The following is a 20764-nucleotide window of genomic DNA, read 5'->3' on the forward strand; positions in this document are numbered from 1 at the left end:
TCAACCGATTGCTGCCTGCACCTGCCCGCCTGTCCAGCATCACTACTCTGGACGGTTCTGACTGAATATGTGGACAACTACAAATACCTAGGTGTCTGGTTAGACTGTAAACTCTCCTTCCAAACTCACATTAAACATCTCCAATCCAAAGTTAAGTCTTGAATTGGCTTCCTATTTCGCAACAAAGCATCCTTCACTCATGCTGCCAAACATACCCTCGTAAAACTGACCATCCTACCGATCCTCGACTTCGGCGATGTCATTTACAAAATTGCCTCCAACACCCTACTCAACAAGCTGGATGCAGTATATCACAGTGCCATCCGTTTTGTCACCAAAGCCCCATATACTACCCACCACTGCGACCTGTACACTCTCGTTGGCTGGCCCTCGCTTCATACTCGTCGCCAAACCCACTGGCTACAGGTCATCTACAAGTCTCTGCTTGGTAAAGCCCCGCCTTATCTCAGCTCACTGGTCACCATAGCGGCACCCACTCGTAGCATGCGCTCCAGCAGGTATATCTCACTGGTCACCATAGCGGCACCCACTCGTAGCACGCGCTCCAGCAGGTATATCTCACCACTCACCCTCAAAGCCAATTCCTACTTTGGTCGCCTTTCCTTCCAGTTCTCTGCTGGAACTGCAAAAATCACTGAAGCTGGAGACTCATATCTCCCTGACTAACTTTAAGCACCAGCTGTCAGAGCAGCTCACAGATCACTGCACCTGTACATAGCCCATCTGTAAATAGCCCATCCAACTACCTCATCCCCATATTGTTATTTATTTATCTTGCTCCTTTCCACCCCAGTATCTCTACTTGCACATTCATCTTCTGCACATCTACCATTCCAGTGTTTAATTGCTATGTTGTAATTACTTCGCCACTGTGGTCTATTTATTGCCTTAATTCCCTTATCTTACCTCATTTGCACACAATGTATATAGAGTTTCCTACTGTATTATTGACTGTATGTTTGTTTATTCCATGTGTAACTCTGTGTTGTTGTATGTGTCGAACTGCTTTGCTTTATCTTGGCCAGGTCGCAGTTGTAAATGAGAACTTGTTCTCAACTAGTCTACCTGGTTAAATAAAGTTGAAATAAAAAAAAAAATGAAGCCTGTGAGAGTCTGGTGTTTTGTTCTCATAGTGTTTAAATGTATCCAAGTGACTCCAAAATGTTCCAATTCATCATTAGACCACATAATTTGAGCTAAAAATATAAATTACTGAAAGCACTATTTTAGTTGTCAGTTATTCATTCATACGTTGCCATAACTATGTGTCCAACCAGCTATGGTCCAGCATACCAGCTAGCTACCATGTCTCTAAACATACCTGGAGCTGGTCAAGAAGCTACCATGTCTCTAAACATACCTGGAGATGGTCAAGAAGCTACCATGTCTCAAAACATACCTGGAGCTGGTCAAGAAGCTACCATGTCTCTAAACATACCTGGAGCTGGTCAAGAAGCTACCATGTCTCTAAACATACCTGGAGCTGGTCAAGAAGCTACCATGTCTCTAAACATACCTGGAGCTGGTCAAGAAGCTACCATGTCTCTAAACATACCTGGAGCTGGTCAAGAAGCTACCATGTCTCTAAACATACCTGGAGCTGGTCAAGAAGCTACCATGTCTCTTAACATACCTGGAGCTGGTCAAGAAGCTACCATGTCTCTAAACATACCTGGAGCTGGTCAAGACGCTACCATGTCTCTAAACATACCTGGAGCTGGTCAATAAGGATTTACAAACATTGTTCTAGAATCATCAAAATCCAGGCTTCATCACATCCGGCCGTGATTGGTGTCCCATAGGGCGGCGCACAATTGGCCCATCATCGTCCAGGTTTGGCCGGGGTAGGCCGTCATTTTAAATAATAATTTGTTCTTAACTGACTTGTCTATTTAAATAAAAGTTAAACATATTTTTTTTAAGGATTTTCAAGCAGTGTTGTAGAATCATCTCACCAGCAGGTGTCAGCCTTGTTTCAGTTTTCAAACCTCCACTCCATGACCTCTGAACAGGACAGGTTTCAATTGATTGACTGATTAATTGATTGATAAATATATTATATATATTTCCATCATCTATGATTTTGATCTATTATCCAAATAATTGATCATTAGCATATTTGCATTCAGTTACGATAAACAAGCCACACTTGAACCAGGAAATGTCCCCCTTTGTCCAAGTTCACAAACAATAAATACTATTATTTCTCATCAAAATGTCGCTGGATGAGCTGCTGTAAAAAATATTCCAAAATGTTTCCCTGCAATCAGTGGAAGTACTAAATACACCTTACGCTGAGGTAAAAGAGACAGACTGACCTGATGCTGAGGTTAGAGAGACAGGCTGATCTGACGCTGAGGTAAGAGAGACAGGCTGACCTGACGCTGAGGTAAGAGAGACAGACTGACCTGATGCTGAGGTAAGAGAGACAGACTGACCTGATGCTGAGGTAAGAGAGAGACAGACGTTCCACCCTCTCAGGTCCTAGAGCCCTACCACCCTCTCAGGTCCCAGAGCCGTACCACCCTCTCAGGTCCCAGAGCCGTACCACCCTCTCAGGTCCCAGAGCCCTACCACCCTCTCAGGTCCCAGAGCCGTACCACCCTCTCAGGTCCCAGAGCCCTACCACCCTCTCAGGTCCTAGAGCCCTACCACCCTCTCAGGTCCCAGAGCCGTACCACCCTCTCAGGTCCTAGAGCCGTACCACCCTCTCAGGTCCCAGAGCCCTACCACCCTCTCAGGTCCCAGAGCCCTACCACCCTCTCAGGTCCCAGAGCCCTACCACCCTCTCAGGTCCCAGAGCCGCACCACCCTCTCAGGTCCCAGAGCCGTACCACCCTCTCAGGTCCCAGAGCCCTACCACCCTCTCAGGTCCCAGAGCCGTACCACCCTCTCAGGTCCCAGAGCCGTACCACCCTCTCAGGTCCCAGAGCCGTACCACCCTCTCAGATCCCAGAGCCGTACCACCCTCTCAGGTCCCAGAGCCCTACCACCCTCTCAGATCCTAGAGCCATACCACCCTCTCAGGTCCCAGAGCAGTACCACCCTCTCAGATCCTAGAGCAGTACCACCCTCTCAGGTCCTAGAGCCGTACCACCCTCTCAGGTCCTAAAGCCCTACCACCCTCTCAGGTCCTAGAGCCGTACCACCCTCTCAGGTCCCAGAGCCGTACCACCCTCTCAGGTCCCAGAGCCGTACCACCCTCTCAGGTCCCAGAGCCGTACCACCCTCTCAGGTCCCAGAGCCGTACCACCCTCTCAGGTCCCAGAGCCGTACCACCCTCTCAGGTCCCAGAGCCCTACCACCCTCTCAGGTCCCAGAGCCGTACCACCCTCTCAGGTCCCAGAGCCGTACCACCCTCTCAGGTCCCAGAGCCGTACCACCCTCTCAGGTCCTAGAGCCGTACCACCCTCTCAGATCCCAGAGCCGTACCACCCTCTCAGGTCCCAGAGCCGTACCACCCTCTCAGATCCCAGAGCCGTACCACCCTCTCAGGTCCCAGAGCCCTACCACCCTCTCAGATCCTAGAGCCATACCACCCTCTCAGGTCCCAGAGCAGTACCACCCTCTCAGATCCTAGAGCAGTACCACCCTCTCAGGTCCTAGAGCCGTACCACCCTCTCAGGTCCTAAAGCCCTACCACCCTCTCAGGTCCTAGAGCCGTACCACCCTCTCAGGTCCCAGAGCCGTACCACCCTCTCAGGTCCTAGAGCCCTACCACCCTCTCAGGTCCTAGAGCCGTACCACCCTCTCAGGTCTCAGAGCCGTACCACCCTCTCAGGTCCTAGAGCCGTACCACCCTCTCAGGTCCTAGAGCCGTACCACCATCTCAGGTCCTAGAGCCGTACCACCCTCTCAGGTCCTAGAGCCCTACCACCCTCTCAGGTCCCAGAGCCGTACCACCCTCTCAGGTCCCAGAGCCGTACCACCCTCTCAGGTCCCAGAGCCGTACCACCCTCTCAGGTCCCAGAGCCGTACCACCCTCTCAGGTCCCAGAGCCGTACCACCCTCTCAGGTCCTAGAGCCGTACCACCCTCTCAGGTCCTAGAGCCGTACCACCCTCTCAGGTCCCAGAGCCGTACCACCCTCTCAGGTCCCAGAGCTGTACCACCCTCTCAGGTCCTAGAGCCGTACCACCCTCTCAGGTCCCAGAGCCCTACCACCCTCTCAGGTCCTAGAGACCGAGAAGGGACATATAGAGAACTAAAAGAAGGAGGAAGTGGGAGTTTTGTTTGTTTTGGTAATGTACTATTTTATTAGGGGGGTGGATTAAGTTAGTATCACTATTATGTTTGGAGTTATTTATTTTATTGTATTTTTTTTTATTTCAAACCGTCCAGTTGGTGGCAGCAAAGCACCTTTTTGTGTGTAGTCCGCCATACAACCCACAGAAGAAGAAGAAGACACTTTCCCTTCATCGGATCATTGTTTAAATCACAAGGAGAGTTACAGAGTAAGTATCTTTTACCAGGTTGGATGAAATCAGTTGTAAATGTTATTGCTACATCTGTGAAGTTGTTAGAAGAATGGAAAAGTGAATGTAAAACATAGAGTTATATCTCAGCAGTCATCTACCTATGATACCCGTAGCATTGGTTTGGTATCGGTAACTACCTGTACAATCACACACCACTTGTCTGCATTTTCAATACTATTTTTACAATCGGAGCTATTTTAATTCATACTATCGCTTAAATTGGTGCTTTGTTGTGTGGTGTAAGACGTCTGTGAAGTTGTGAAATCGTGTGAACGTGATGCAGGCTACAGTTCAGTAACTTTAACATGCTACTGTACAGTAGTTTATTTTATGTTTCAGTGTAAAACAGTTTTATTCAACATGTATCAGTCATGGATTAGATAATACATGTATTATGTTGTCTAGTTTCATGGTGTCATAATCATGATATTTGCCTTGCATTTCAATCTACACATGAATATGGTTCTGCAATGTTAGGTAGGATATTCTGTTCCCTTGGCATTCTGCAAGCATGAATACTTTACAATAATGGAAGATATGCATTGTGTTAATCTTACTATTTGTCCATGTATTGAATGTGTCACTCCTCAGCATCATGACACTCCCTTCCTGTATCTGTCATAAAGGCCTATGCATTCTTTGTCCTTTAGTTACACAACTAAATCTAGTATCTGTCTCTTACCTTTCATGCTGTAGATTTACTGTCATGGTGCTGAGAATGCTTAGTACTGTATCTGTCTCTTACCTTTCATGCTGTAGATTTACTGTCATGGTGCTGAGAATGCTTAGTACTGTATCTGTCTCTTACCTTTCATGCTGTAGATTTACTGTCATGGTGCTGAGAATGCTTAGTACTGTATCTGTCTCTTACCTTTCATGCTGTAGATTTACTGTCATGGTGCTGAGAATGCTTAGTACTGTATCTGTCTCTTACCTTTCATGCTGTAGATTTACTGTCATGGTGCTGAGAATGCTTAGTACTGTATCTGTCTCTTACCTTTCATGCTGTAGATTTACTGTCATGGTGCTGAGAATGCTTAGTACTGTATCTGTCTCTTATGTATTCTCTGTATGTATTAGGTATGAACCCTTGGACATGCAGGTACCTCCAGCGCTCCCTCCTGCCTCACGTTCGGCCCCTGTCCCTGGTGATCTAACCCAGGCCCTCTTGTATCCACCCCAGGCTTCTGAACTTGCCCCAGTGGGGTGAAGACCAGAAGAGGGTGATGTCCTTCCTGCCTCTCTCTCTCCCTTAAAATGCAGCTGGTGATTCCAGAGAGCTGGTGGGCAACTCTCAACAAGAAGCAGCAGCAGTGGATTGACCAGACGCTGTTTACCAGGAGCTGCCTACAGAGCTCCCAGTTCATCACTGTCCTTTCCCTGGTGGGGTGAAGACCAGAAGAGGGTGATGTCCTTCCTGTCTCCAAGGCCTGCCTCAGAATGTGCTGGGGTGAGTTTTTCCATAATAAATGAGCAGCTTAGAAATGGTAATTTAATATTTTCTTCTCTCATAATCTATCAATGTCTCAGGATGCCACTGGGTAAACATTATCTAACTGATCAACTTTTCTGTGACGATATGTGGAAGAAGATGTGTCTGAAGTAAAAAGAGGAACTGGCCTAGAGCGAGTCCTGTCTGGTATAATTAGTGGTCAAGACTGGACAAATCAAAACAAATGTATTTATAAAGCCCTTACATCAGCTGATGTCACAAAGTGCTGTACAGAAACCCAGCCTAAAACCCCAAACAGCAAGTAATGCAGGTGTAGAAGCACGGTGGCTAGGAAAAACTCCCTCGAAAGGCCAAAACCTAGGAAGAAACCTAGAGAGGGACCAGGCTATGAGGGGTGGCCAGTCCTCTTCTGGCTGTGCCGGGTGGAGATTATAACAGAACATGGCCAAGATGTTCAAATGTTCATAAATGACCAGCATGGTCAAATAATAACAAGGAGGGTTGGATAAACTCCTCTGTATGAAGGTGAGTCCTGTCTGGTATAATTAGTGGTCAGACTGGACAAGGAGGGTTGGATAAACTCCTCTGTATGAAGATGAGTCCTGTCTGGTATAATTAGTGGTCAGACTGGACAAGGAGGGTTGGATAAACTCCTCTGTATGAAGATGAGTCCTGTCTGGTATAATTAGTGGTCAGACTGGACAAGGAGGGTTGGATAAACTCCTCTGTATGAAGATGAGTCCTGTCTGGTATAATTAGTGGTCAGACTGGACAAGGAGGGTTGGATAAACTCCTCTGTATGAAGATGAGTCCTGTCTGGTATAATTAGTGGTCAGACTGGACAAGGAGGGTTGGATAAACTCCTCTGTATGAAGATGAGTCCTGTCTGGTATAATTAGTGGTCAGACTGGACAAGGAGGGTTGGATAAACTCCTCTGTATGTGGAACAGGTGGAACTATTTAGAATGTGTAACAGTCAAACCTCCCTATTGGCTGTGTTCCACATTCTAAAGTAGAACCATCATTTTACTTGCTGAAATATTGTCCAGAAATGACCTCATTGGACAGAAAGGGGAACTCCTCCCCACACGCATGTTGAACAAATATAATGTTTCCCTGAAACAAAGGATTCCTGTAGTTTCATGAAATAAGACATGTATTCATAGTATATTATACATCATACATGCCAACATTCAGTAGCAACACTGCTAAGAGGTTTTGTTTAAATCCATTGATGACTTTTAGTTTTATTGAAGAAGAAAAAGGGTTTTGAGGCCCTAAAGTAAATATTCTATCCTCCTGTCTTTTTGTTAAATTATTGACCTGTGGAACATTCACCTACTGGGTCAATTATAACATTTAATATCCTCCACTTGGTTGAATTGTAAATGACTGGTAGGTCCTGGGAACATACTTAGTGTGTAATGGTAGCTGAGATATGTTGTTTGGATAAAAATATGATGAATCTAACTTAAATAATATTTTCATAATAAACTAAAGTTTAAAAGTGTTAGTTTGTTCCCCAGTCTCCTCTACTCTGACTGAGAAAAGGCCTCCTCAACTGAAGAATCTACAGCTGCTGAGTCTGAGGTGTTAATCAGTCCAGTGCTGCTCTGACCACAGTGTTGTTAGGAACCACATTTTCTAATGCTACATACACAGCCTTGTGTCAACTCTTACTGTGAACTACTACAGTTTCTGAAATAAACTCAGCAGTGGTCAGACCACAATACATCAACATAAACAACACCTATAAATGAAACATCCATTATTAATATCTGGTTTCCAGTAATGAAAGCTGAGTTCTGGTTAGTGAAGTCTCCACCCTCACAAAGTTACAAGTTAACAGAGGATAGAGAGGGGGGGGGGGGGGGTCAGAGACGCTAAGCCTTGTGGGATATTAATGAATGTGATCTCAGCAACCATAATTCCAGAACATTCCCACTGTTGTAATAGTGTTAAACATGTAACCTTTTCTACCTGCAAATCAGACATGAAGGAATAAAAAGGAGAGAGAGAAGGTGGAAGAGAGAGACATGGATAGTTAAGGGGGGAGAGAGGAGTTGAGGGAGAGAGATGGATGATAGATAAGGGAGAGAGAGGAGTGGGAGAAGGGGGGAAGAGGGAGAGAGGGATGGAGACATGATTCTGAGGCAGCTGTGTTCTTAAAAATCTATAGATTCATCAGTAACTGAAATGACCGTCGAAATATTATTGTCAGGAAATAAAATTCTTAGGGAAAGGGAATATGAACTAGAACTGGTGTGACAAATCAAATGTAAAGCTATTGTAGGTCTACTTCCTGGGACTGTGTGGTGATCAGGCCTTTTAACAAGAACCATCACAGACGTGTTTGAGGAATTTAAAATAGGCCCTAACTCTGTCATTGTAAAAGTATTTTCCCCGACCACCTGCCCCCCTCCTTGACTTTTCCTAAATTTGTGTTTTTATTTCACAAACAAAACAGTTTATAAGGAATTTTAGTTAAAAATGTACGTTTTTTTTCCTCCTGCCCCGCCTTCTCCCGACAGTTGCCTGCCCAGTCGATAGTCAAATTATCCAGATTAACCTTTAACAGTTTTTTTTAAACTTATATTCATTATTATACAACAGAAATGTGTATTTATACTACCACAGTACCCTCTGATATGTGTATTTATACTACCACAGTACCCTCTGATATGTGTATTTATACTACCACAGTACCCTCTGATATGTGTATTTATACTACCACAGTACCCTCTGATATGTGTATTTATATTACCACAGTACCCTCTGATATGTGTATTTATACTACCACAGTACCCAACCCTCTGATATTTGTATTTATACTACCACAGTGCCCTCAGATATGTGTATTTATACTATCACAGTACCCTCAGATATGTGTATTTATACTATCACAGTACCCTCTGATATGTGTATTTATATTACCACAGTACCCTCTGATATGTGTATTTATACTACCACAGTACCCATCCCTCTGATATTTGTATTTATACTACTACAGTACACTCTGATATGTGTATTTATACTACCACAGTACCCTCTGATATGTGTATTTATACTACCACAGTGCCCAACCATCTGACATGTGTATTTATACTACCACAGTACCCTCTGATATGTGTATTTATACTACCATAGTACCCAACCCTCTGATATTTGTATTTATACTACCACAGTACCCTCTGATATGTGTATTTATACTACCACAGTACCCAACCCTCTGATATTTGTATTTATACTACCACAGTACCCTCTGATATTTGTATTTATACTACCACAGTACCCTCTGATATTTGTATTTATACTACCACAGTACCCTCAGATATGTGTATTTATACCACCACAGTACCCAACCCTCTGATATTTCTATTTGTACTACCACAGTACCCAACCCTCTGATATGTGTATTTATACTACCATAGTACCCAACCCTCTGATATTTGTATTTATACTACCACAGAACCCAACCCTCTGACATGTATATTTATACTACCACAGTACCCTCTGATATGTGTATTTATTCTACCACAGTACCCTCTGATATTTGTATTTCTACTACCACAGTACCCAGCCCTCTGATATTTGTATTTATACTACCACAGTACCATCTGATATGTGTATTTATACTACCACAGTACCCTCTGATATATGTATTTATACTTCCACAGTACCCAACCCTCCGATATGTGTATTTATACTACCACAGTACCCTCTGATATTTGTATTTATACTACCACAGTACCCTCTATGCGTATTTGTACTACCACAGTACCCTCTGATGTGTGTATTTATACTACCACAGTACCCTCTGATGTGTGTATTTACACTACCACAGTACCCTCTGTGTATTTATACTACCACAGTACCCAACCCTCTGATATGTGAATTTATACTACCACAGTACTGTACCCTCTGATGTGTGTATTTACACTACCACAGTACCCTCTGTGTATTTATACTACCACAGTACCCAACCCTCTGATATGTGTATTTATACTACCACAGTACTGAACCCTCTGATATTTGTATTTACACTACCACAGTACCCTCTGTGTATTTATACTACCACAGTACCCAACCCTCTGATATGTGTATTTATACTACCACAGTACTGAACCCTCTGATATTTGTATTTATACTACCACAGTACCCTCTGATATGTGTATTTATATTACCACAGTACCCTCAGATATGTGTATTTATACTACCACAGTACCCTCTGATATGTGTATTTATACTACCACAGTACCCTCCGATATGTGTATTTATACTACCACAGTACCCTCTGATATGTGTATTTATATTACCACAGTACCCTCAGATATGTGTATTTATACTACCACAGTACCCTCTGATATGTGTATTTATACTACCACAGTACCCTCTGATGTGTGTATTTACACTACCACAGTACCCTCTGTGTATTTATACTACCACAGTACCCAACCCTCTGATATGTGAATTTATACTACCACAGTACCCTCTGATATTTGTATTTATACTACCACAGTACCCAGCCCTCTGATATTTGTATTTATACTACCACAGTACCCTCTGATATTTGTATTTATACTACCATAGTACCCAACCCTCTGATATTTGTATTTATACTACCACAGTACCCTCTGATATGTGTATTTATACTACCACAGTACCCTCTGATATGTGTATTTATACTACCACAGTACCGAACCCTCTGATATGTGTATTTATACTACCACAGTCATCTGTTTATTTCTACTACCACAGTACCCTCTTATATGTGTATTTATACTACAACAGTACCCTCTGATATGTGTATTTATACTACCACAGTACCCTCTGATATGTGTATTTATACTACCACAGTACCGAACCCTCTAATATTTGTATTTATACTACCACGGTACCCTCTATGCGTATTTGTACTACCACAGTACCCTCTGATATGTGTATTTATACTACCAAAGTACCCTCTGATGTGTGTATTTATACTACCACAGTACCCTCTGTGTATTTATACTACCACAGTACCCTCTGATATGTGTATGTATACTACCACAGTACCCTCTGTGTATTTATACTACCACAGTACCCTCTGATATGTGTATTTATACTACCACAGTACCCTCTGATATGTGTATTTATACTACCACAGTACCCAACCAGTAGCTGCCTACAGAGCTCCCAGTTCATCACTGTCCTTTCCCTGGTGGGGTGGAGACCAGAAGTGGGTGATGTCCTTCCTGTCTCCAAGGCCTGCCTCAGAATGTGCTGGGGTGAGTTTTTCCATAATAAATGAGCAGCTTAGAAATGGTAATTTAATATTTTCTTCTCTCATGATCTATCAATGCCTCAATGTTCACCCAGTGGCCTCCTTTCTAACTAGATTATTATATATTCTGTGATGATATCTGGGAGAAGATGAGTCCTGTCTGGTATAATTAGTGGTCAGACTGGACAAGGAGGGTTGGATAAACTCCTCTGTATGAAGATGAGTCCTGTCTGGTATAATTAGTGGTCAGACTGGACAAGGAGGGTTGGATAAACTCCTCTGTATGAAGATGTGTCCTGTCTGGTATAATTAGTGGTCAGACTGGACAAGGAGGGTTGGATAAACTCCTCTGTATGAAGATGAGTCCTGTCTGGTATAATTAGTGGTCAGACTGGACAAGGAGGGTTGGATAAACTCCTCTGTATGAAGATGAGTCCTGTCTGCTATAATTAGTGGTCAGACTGGACAAGGAGGGTTGGATAAACTCCTCTGTATGTGGAACAGTTGGAACTATTTAGAATGTGTAACAATCAAACCTCCCTATTGGCTGTGTTCCACATTCTAAAGTAGAACCATCATTTTATTTGCTGAAATATTGTCCAGAAATGACCTCATTGGACAGAAAGGGGAAACTCCTCCCCTCACGCATGTTGAACAAATATAATGTTTCCCTGAAATAAAGGATTCCTGTAGTTTCATGAAATAAGAAACTGATTCATAGTATATCATGTCATACAAGCCAACATTCAAGGCAACACTTTATGTAAACAATTAGCAAATAAATGTCCACACCTTTAAATCACAACTACAAAGGTACATTTCTATGAAGTATAATTGTGTGACCTGCTTCAGCTGGTAATTGAAGAAGTTAAATGTTTTACTTAAGTGAAGCAGTCAGTTTAAATATTATCCATGAAGGCAGGGTAGACTGGGGAACAAAGTAACACAGGGTCAGTTGTAACAGATAAATAAGTCCAGTTAGAAACCAGGTAGAAAGCTCTTATTCAATGTGATAATGGTTGGTTAGTTTCTCTACATGACCAAGAGGTTTTGTTTCAATCCATTGATGACTTTTAGTTTTATTGAAGAAGAAAAAGGGTTTTGAGGCCCTAAAGTAAATATTCTATCCTCCTGTCTTTTTGTTAAATTATTGACCTGTGGAACATTCACCTACTGGGTCAATTATAACATTTAATATCCACCACTTGGTTAAATTGTAAATGACTGGTAGGTCCTGGGAACATACTTAGTGTGTAATGGTAGCTGAGATATGTTATTTGTATAAAAATATGATTAATCTAACTTAAATAATATTTTCATAATAAACTGAAGTCTAAAAGTGTTAGTTTGTTCCCCAGTCTCCTCTACTCTGACTGAGAAAAGGCCTCCTCAACTGAAGAATCTACAGCTGCTGAGTCTGAGGTGTTAATCAGTCCAGTGCTGCTCTGACCACAGTGTTGTTAGGAACCACATTTTCTAATGCTACATACACAGCCTTGTGTCAACTCTTACTGTGAACTACTTCAGTTACTGGAAATTAACTCAGCAGAGGTCAGACCACAATACATCAACATAAACAACACCAATAAATGAAACATCCATTATTAATATCTTCTGATTTCCAATAATGAAAACTGAGTTCCTGTTAGTGAAGTCTCCACCCTCACAAAGTTACAAGTGAACAGAGGATAGAGGGAGGGGGGAGAGAGGGGGGGGGACATGGTTATGAGACAGCTGTATTCTTCAAGAATCACAGACGTGTTTGAGGAATTTAAAAATCGACCCTAACTCTGTCATTGTGAAAGTAATTTCCCCGACCCCCTGACCCCCTCCTTGACTTTTCCTAAATAAATGTTTATAACATCAGTGTTAGAATTTCAATATCATAAATGTTTTGTTTGTGATATTGAAATTCGAATGTATTTTGGTTAAAAAACATTCCACCTGCCCTTCCTTCTACCGACAGTTGCCTGCTCAGCCAATAGCCACATTCTCCAGATTAACTGTTACGGATACAGGTATCCTGAGTGTGTATCCTGAATGTGTATTTCTTTTCTCTCCTTCTCCTCCTCACAGGTGACAATCATCATTCACCAATCAGTCACCAATCAGAAGACACCTGTTCCTTTTCCCTCAACCAATCACAGCCCCTTTCCCTTGGTTTAAAAACCCAGTCAGTTGTTTTCTCTCCAGATCAATCTTTGTGTTCATTCTCTCAATCGCTCTCGCTCTGTGTCCCCAGCGCTATCGCTCTGTATTGATCTCTTTTGTGTTGCAACTACATGTCACGTATGTCCGGTAATCCTGTGAGAATTGTTTTGTTGTTTGACTTGTTTGTTTGTTTGGTGGGAAAAAGGGGTACCAAGACAAGTCGCCCATGGGCATACACTACCCGTAGGAATACTGTGTCTAAGTACCCTAGTTAGAACTGGGCGGACCACCCACTGTATTTTTGGTTAGTTAGCTAGCTGTTATTGAGGTAGGCTAGTCTAGTTTTGGATTATTGTTTCTTTGCTTGGGTCCAGCTCAGCCCCTTTTCCCACACCCCTTTACTGTGTGTTTATAAATAAACCCTGAGTGTTTGACGGTAGATTTCAGTTGTCTGTGATTTTTGTTCTCACGGTTACTTGTCACGATTATAATTTGCCTGATTTATGTTACGGGTCTCGTATCCATCCCCCCCTAGACTGCAGGGCCAAAAGGGATTCGTAACCTTTACCTGTTGGTTAGAATGTTTACTGATATTCATTATTATACAACAGAAATGTGTATTTATACTACCACAGTACCCTCTATGTGTATTTATACTACCACAGTACCTTCTGATATGTGTATTTATATAACCACAGTACCCTCTGTGTATTTTTACTACCACAGTACCATCTGATAGGTGTATTTTTACTACCACAGTACCCAATCCTCTATGTGTTCTTGTACTACCACAGTACCCAACCCTCTGATATGTGTATTTATATAACCACAGTACCCTCTGATATGTGTATTTATGCTACCACAGTACCCTCTGTGTATTTTTACTACCACATTACCATCTGATAGGTGTATTTATACTACCACAGTACCCAACCCTCTGATAGGTGTATTTATACTACCACAGTACCCAACCCTCTGATAGGTGTATTTATACTACCACAGTACCCTCTGATATGTGTATTTTTACTACCACAGTACCATCTGATATGTGTATTTATACTACCACAGTACCCAACCCTCTGATATGTGTATTTATACTACCACAGTACCCAACCCTCTGATATTTGTATTTATACTACCACAGTACCCTCTGTATTTATACTACCACAGTACCCAACTCTCTGATATGTGTATTTATACTACCACAGTACCCTCTGCTATTTGTATTTACACTACCACAGTACCAAAACCTCTATGTGTATTTATACTACCACAGTAACCTCTATTTGTATTTACAGTACCACAGTACCCAAACCTCTGATATGTGTATTTATACTACCACAGTACCCTCTGATAGGTGTATTTTTACTACCACAGTACCCAACCCTCTGATATATGTGTATTTATACTACCACAGTACCCTCTGATAGGTGTATATATACTACCACAGTACCCTCTGATAGGTGTATTTATACTACCACAGTACCCAACCCTCTGATATGTGTATTTATACTACCACAGTACCCAACCCTCTGATATGTGTATTTATACTACCACAGTACCCTCTGATATGCGTGTTTATACTACCACAGTACCCAACCCTCGGATATGTGTATTTATACTACCACAGCACCCTCTGATAGGTGTATTTATACAACCACAGTACCCAACCCTCTATGTGTATTTTTACTACCACAGTACCCAACCCTTGGATATATGTGTATTTATACTACCACAGTACCCTCTGATAGGTGTATATATACTACCACAGTACCCTCTGATAGGTGTATATATATACTACCACAGTACCCTCTGATAGTTGTATTTATACTACCACAGTACCCTCTGATAGATGTATTTATGCTACCACATTACCTAACCATCTGATATGTGTATTTATACTACCACAGTACCCTCTGATAGGTGCATTTATACTACCACAGTACCCTCTGTGTATTTATACTACCACAGTACCCTCTGTGTATTTATACTACCACAGTACCCTCTGATATGTGTATTTATACAACCACAGTACCAATCCTCTATGTTTATTTATACTACCACAGTACCCTCTATGTGTATTTATACTACCACATTACACAACCCTCTATGTGTATTTATACTGCCACAATACCCAGCCCTCTATGTGTATTTATACTGCCACAATACCCAGCCCTCTGTGTATTTATACTGCCACAATACCCAGCCCTCTATGTGTATTTATACTGCCACAATACCCAGCCCTCTGATATGTGTATTTATACTACCACAGTACCCTCTGCTATTTGTATTTACACTACCACAGTACCAAAACCTCTATGTGTATTTATACTACCACAGTAACCTCTATTTGTATTTACAGTACCACAGTACCCAAACCTCTGATATGTGTATTTATACTACCACAGTACCCTCTGATAGGTGTATTTTTACTACCACAGTACCCAACCCTCTGATATATGTGTATTTATACTACCACAGTACCCTCTGATAGGTGTATATATACTACCACAGTACCCTCTGATAGGTGTATTTATACTACCACAGTACCCAACCCTCTGATATGTGTATTTATACTACCACAGTACCCAACCCTCTGATATGTGTATTTATACTACCACAGTACCCTCTGATATGCGTGTTTATACTACCACAGTACCCAACCCTCGGATATGTGTATTTATACTACCACAGCACCCTCTGATAGGTGTATTTATACAACCACAGTACCCAACCCTCTATGTGTATTTTTACTACCACAGTACCCAACCCTTGGATATATGTGTATTTATACTACCACAGTACCCTCTGATAGGTGTATATATACTACCACAGTACCCTCTGATAGGCGTATATATATACTACCACAGTACCCTCTGATAGTTGTATTTATACTACCACAGTACCCTCTGATAGATGTATTTATGCTACCACATTACCTAACCATCTATGTGTATTTATACTACCACAGTACCCTCTGATAGGTGCATTTATACTACCACAGTATCCTCTGATAGGTGTATTTATACTACCACAGTACCTAACCATCTGATGTGTGTATTTATACTACCACAGTACCCAACCCTCTGATATTTGTATTTATACTACCACAGTACCCAACCCTCTATGTGTATTTTTCTACCACAGTACCCAACCCTCTGTGTATTTATACTACCACAGTACCCAACCCTCTGATGTGTGTATTTATACTACCACAGTACCCAACCCTCTGATAGGTGTATTTATACTAACACATTACCCAACCCTCTAATATGTGTATTTATACTACCACAGTACCCTCTGCTATGTGTATTTACACTACCACAGTACCCAACCCTCTGATATGTGTATTTATACTACCACAGTACCCTCTGTTTGTATTTATACTACCACAGTACCCAACCCTCTGATGTTTGTATTTATACTACCACAGTAACCAACCCTCTGCTATGTGTATTTATTCTACCACAGTACCCTCTATGTGTATTTATACTACCACAGTACCCTCTATGTGTATTAACACTACCACAGTACCCTCTGATATGTGTATTTATACTACCACAGTACCCTCTATGTGTATTTATACTACCACAGTACCAATCCTCTATGTGTATTTATACTACCACAGTACCAATCCTCTATGTGTATTTATACTACCACAGTACCAATCCTCTATGTGTATTTATACTACCACAGTACCAATCTTCTATGTGTATTTATACTACCACAGTACCAATCCTCTGTGTATTTATACTACCACAGTACCCAATCCTCTATGTGTATTTATACTACCACAGTACCCAATCCTCTATGTGTATTTATACTACCACAGTACCCAACCCTCTGATATGTGTATTTATACTACCACAGTACCAATCCTCTGTGTATTTATACTACCACAGTACCCAATCCTCTATGTGTATTTATACTACCACAGTACCCAATCCTCTATGTGTATTTATACTACCACAGTACCCAACCCTCTGATATGTGTATTTATACTACCACAGTACCAATCCTCTGTGTATTTATACTACCATAGTACCCTCTGATATGTGTGTATATATACTACCACAGTACCCTCTGATAGTTGTATTTATACTACCACAGTACCCTCTGATAGGTGTATTTTTACTACCACAGTACCCAACCCTCTGATATATGTGTATTTATACTACCACAGTACCCTCTGATAGGTGTATATATACTACCACAGTACCCTCTGATATGCGTGTTTATACTACCACAGTACCCAACCCTCGGATATGTGTATTTATACTACCACAGCACCCTCTGATAGGTGTATTTATACAACCACAGTACCCAACCCTCTATGTGTATTTTTACTACCACAGTACCCAACCCTTGGATATATGTGTATTTATACTACCACAGTACCCTCTGATAGGTGTATATATACTACCACAGTACCCTCTGATAGGTGTATATATATACTACCACAGTACCCTCTGATAGTTGTATTTATACTACCACAGTACCCTCTGATAGATGTATTTATGCTACCACATTACCTAACCATCTGATATGTGTATTTATACTACCACAGTACCCTCTGATAGGTGCATTTATACTACCACAGTACCCTCTGTGTATTTATACTACCACAGTACCCTCTGTGTATTTATACTACCACAGTACCCTCTGATATGTGTATTTATACAACCACAGTACCAATCCTCTATGTTTATTTATACTACCACAGTACCCTCTATGTGTATTTATACTACCACATTACACAACCCTCTATGTGTATTTATACTGCCACAATACCCAGCCCTCTATGTGTATTTATACTGCCACAATACCCAGCCCTCTGTGTATTTATACTGCCACAATACCCAGCCCTCTATGTGTATTTATACTGCCACAATACCCAGCCCTCTGATATGTGTATTTATACTACCACAGTACCCTCTGCTATTTGTATTTACACTACCACAGTACCAAAACCTCTATGTGTATTTATACTACCACAGTAACCTCTATTTGTATTTACAGTACCACAGTACCCAAACCTCTGATATGTGTATTTATACTACCACAGTACCCTCTGATAGGTGTATTTTTACTACCACAGTACCCAACCCTCTGATATATGTGTATTTATACTACCACAGTACCCTCTGATAGGTGTATATATACTACCACAGTACCCTCTGATAGGTGTATTTATACTACCACAGTACCCAACCCTCTGATATGTGTATTTATACTACCACAGTACCCAACCCTCTGATATGTGTATTTATACTACCACAGTACCCTCTGATATGCGTGTTTATACTACCACAGTACCCAACCCTCGGATATGTGTATTTATACTACCACAGCACCCTCTGATAGGTGTATTTATACAACCACAGTACCCAACCCTCTATGTGTATTTTTACTACCACAGTACCCAACCCTTGGATATATGTGTATTTATACTACCACAGTACCCTCTGATAGGTGTATATATACTACCACAGTACCCTCTGATAGGCGTATATATATACTACCACAGTACCCTCTGATAGATGTATTTATGCTACCACATTACCTAACCATCTGATATGTGTATTTATACTACCACAGTACCCTCTGATAGGTGCATTTATACTACCACAGTATCCTCTGATAGGTGTATTTATACTACCACAGTACCTAACCATCTGATGTGTGTATTTATACTACCACAGTACCCAACCCTCTGATATTTGTATTTATACTACCACAGTACCCAACCCTCTATGTGTATTTTTCTACCACAGTACCCAACCCTCTGTGTATTTATACTACCACAGTACCCAACCCTCTGATGTGTGTATTTATACTACCACAGTACCCAACCCTCTGATAGGTGTATTTATACTAACACATTACCCAACCCTCTAATATGTGTATTTATACTACCACAGTACCCTCTGCTATGTGTATTTACACTACCACAGTACCCAACCCTCTGATATGTGTATTTATACTACCACAGTACCCTCTGTTTGTATTTATACTACCACAGTACCCAACCCTCTGATGTTTGTATTTATACTACCACAGTAACCAACCCTCTGCTATGTGTATTTATTCTACCACAGTACCCTCTATGTGTATTTATACTACCACAGTACCCTCTATGTGTATTAACACTACCACAGTACCCTCTGATATGTGTATTTATACTACCACAGTACCCTCTATGTGTATTTATACTACCACAGTACCAATCCTCTATGTGTATTTATACTACCACAGTACCAATCCTCTATGTGTATTTATACTACCACAGTACCCAATCCTCTATGTGTATTTATACTACCACAGTACCCAATCCTCTATGTGTATTTATACTACCACAGTACCCAACCCTCTGATATGTGTATTTATACTACCACAGTACCAATCCTCTGTGTATTTATACTACCACAGTACCCAATCCTCTATGTGTATTTATACTACCACAGTACCCAATCCTCTATGTGTATTTATACTACCACAGTACCCAACCCTCTGATATGTGTATTTATACTACCACAGTACCAATCCTCTGTGTATCTATACTACCATAGTACCCTCTGATATGTGTGTATATATACTACCACAGTACCCTCTGATAGTTGTATTTATACTACCACAGTACCCTCTGATAGGTGTATTTATACTACCACAGTACCCAACCCTCGGATATGTGTATTTATACTACCACAGTACCCTCTGATAGGTGTGTATATATACTTCCACAGTACCCTCTGATAGTTGTATTTATACTACCACAGTACCCTCTGATAGGTGTATTTATACTACCACAGTACCCAACCCTCTGATGTGTGTATTTATACTACCACAGTACTCAACCCTCTATGTGTATTTTTCTACCACAGTACCCAACCCTCTGTGTATTTATACAACCACAGTACCGAACCATCTGATGTGTGTATTTAAACTACCAGAGTACCCAACCCTCTGATATGTGTATTTATACTACCACAGTACCCTCTGATATGTGTATTTATACTACCACCGTACGCAACCCTCTATGTCTATTTATACTACCACAGTACCCTCTGATATGTGTATTTATACTACCACAGTACCCAACCCTCTGATATGTGTATTTATACTACCACAGTACTCAACCCTCTGCTATGTGTATTTATTGTACCACAGTACCCTATGATATGTGTATTTATACTACCACAGTACCCTCTGCTATGTGTATTTACACTACCACAGTACCCAACCCTCTATGTGTATTTATACTACCACAGTACCCTCTGTTTGTATTTATACTATCACAGTACCCAACCCTCTGATGTTTGTATTTATACTACCACAGTAACCAACCCTCTGCTATGTGTATTTATTCTACCACAGTACCCTCTGATGTGTGTATTTATAC

The 20764-nt window shown here is 41.4% G+C and overlaps 1 protein-coding gene across 2 annotated transcripts in view; it reads left to right on the forward strand.

Moving 5' to 3' along the window:
- Positions 1-5492: 5492 nt before the first annotated feature.
- The window catches only part of LOC115194901 (endonuclease domain-containing 1 protein), a 238049-nt gene continuing 222777 nt past the window's right edge, over positions 5493-20764 (forward strand). The window contains exons 1-2 of one of the 2 annotated variants that reach the window (XM_029754811.1): positions 5493-5948; positions 11098-11218. In XM_029754811.1, the coding sequence (XP_029610671.1) occupies positions 5907-5948; positions 11098-11218 (163 nt within the window). In that variant the 5' untranslated portion in view covers positions 5493-5906. The remainder of the gene's footprint in view (positions 5949-11097; positions 11219-20764) is intronic. The other variant, XM_029754808.1, reaches the window with a different exon arrangement.

Source organism: Salmo trutta, chromosome 5 (genome assembly GCF_901001165.1).
Source record: "Salmo trutta chromosome 5, fSalTru1.1, whole genome shotgun sequence".
NCBI lineage: Eukaryota > Metazoa > Chordata > Actinopteri > Salmoniformes > Salmonidae > Salmo > Salmo trutta.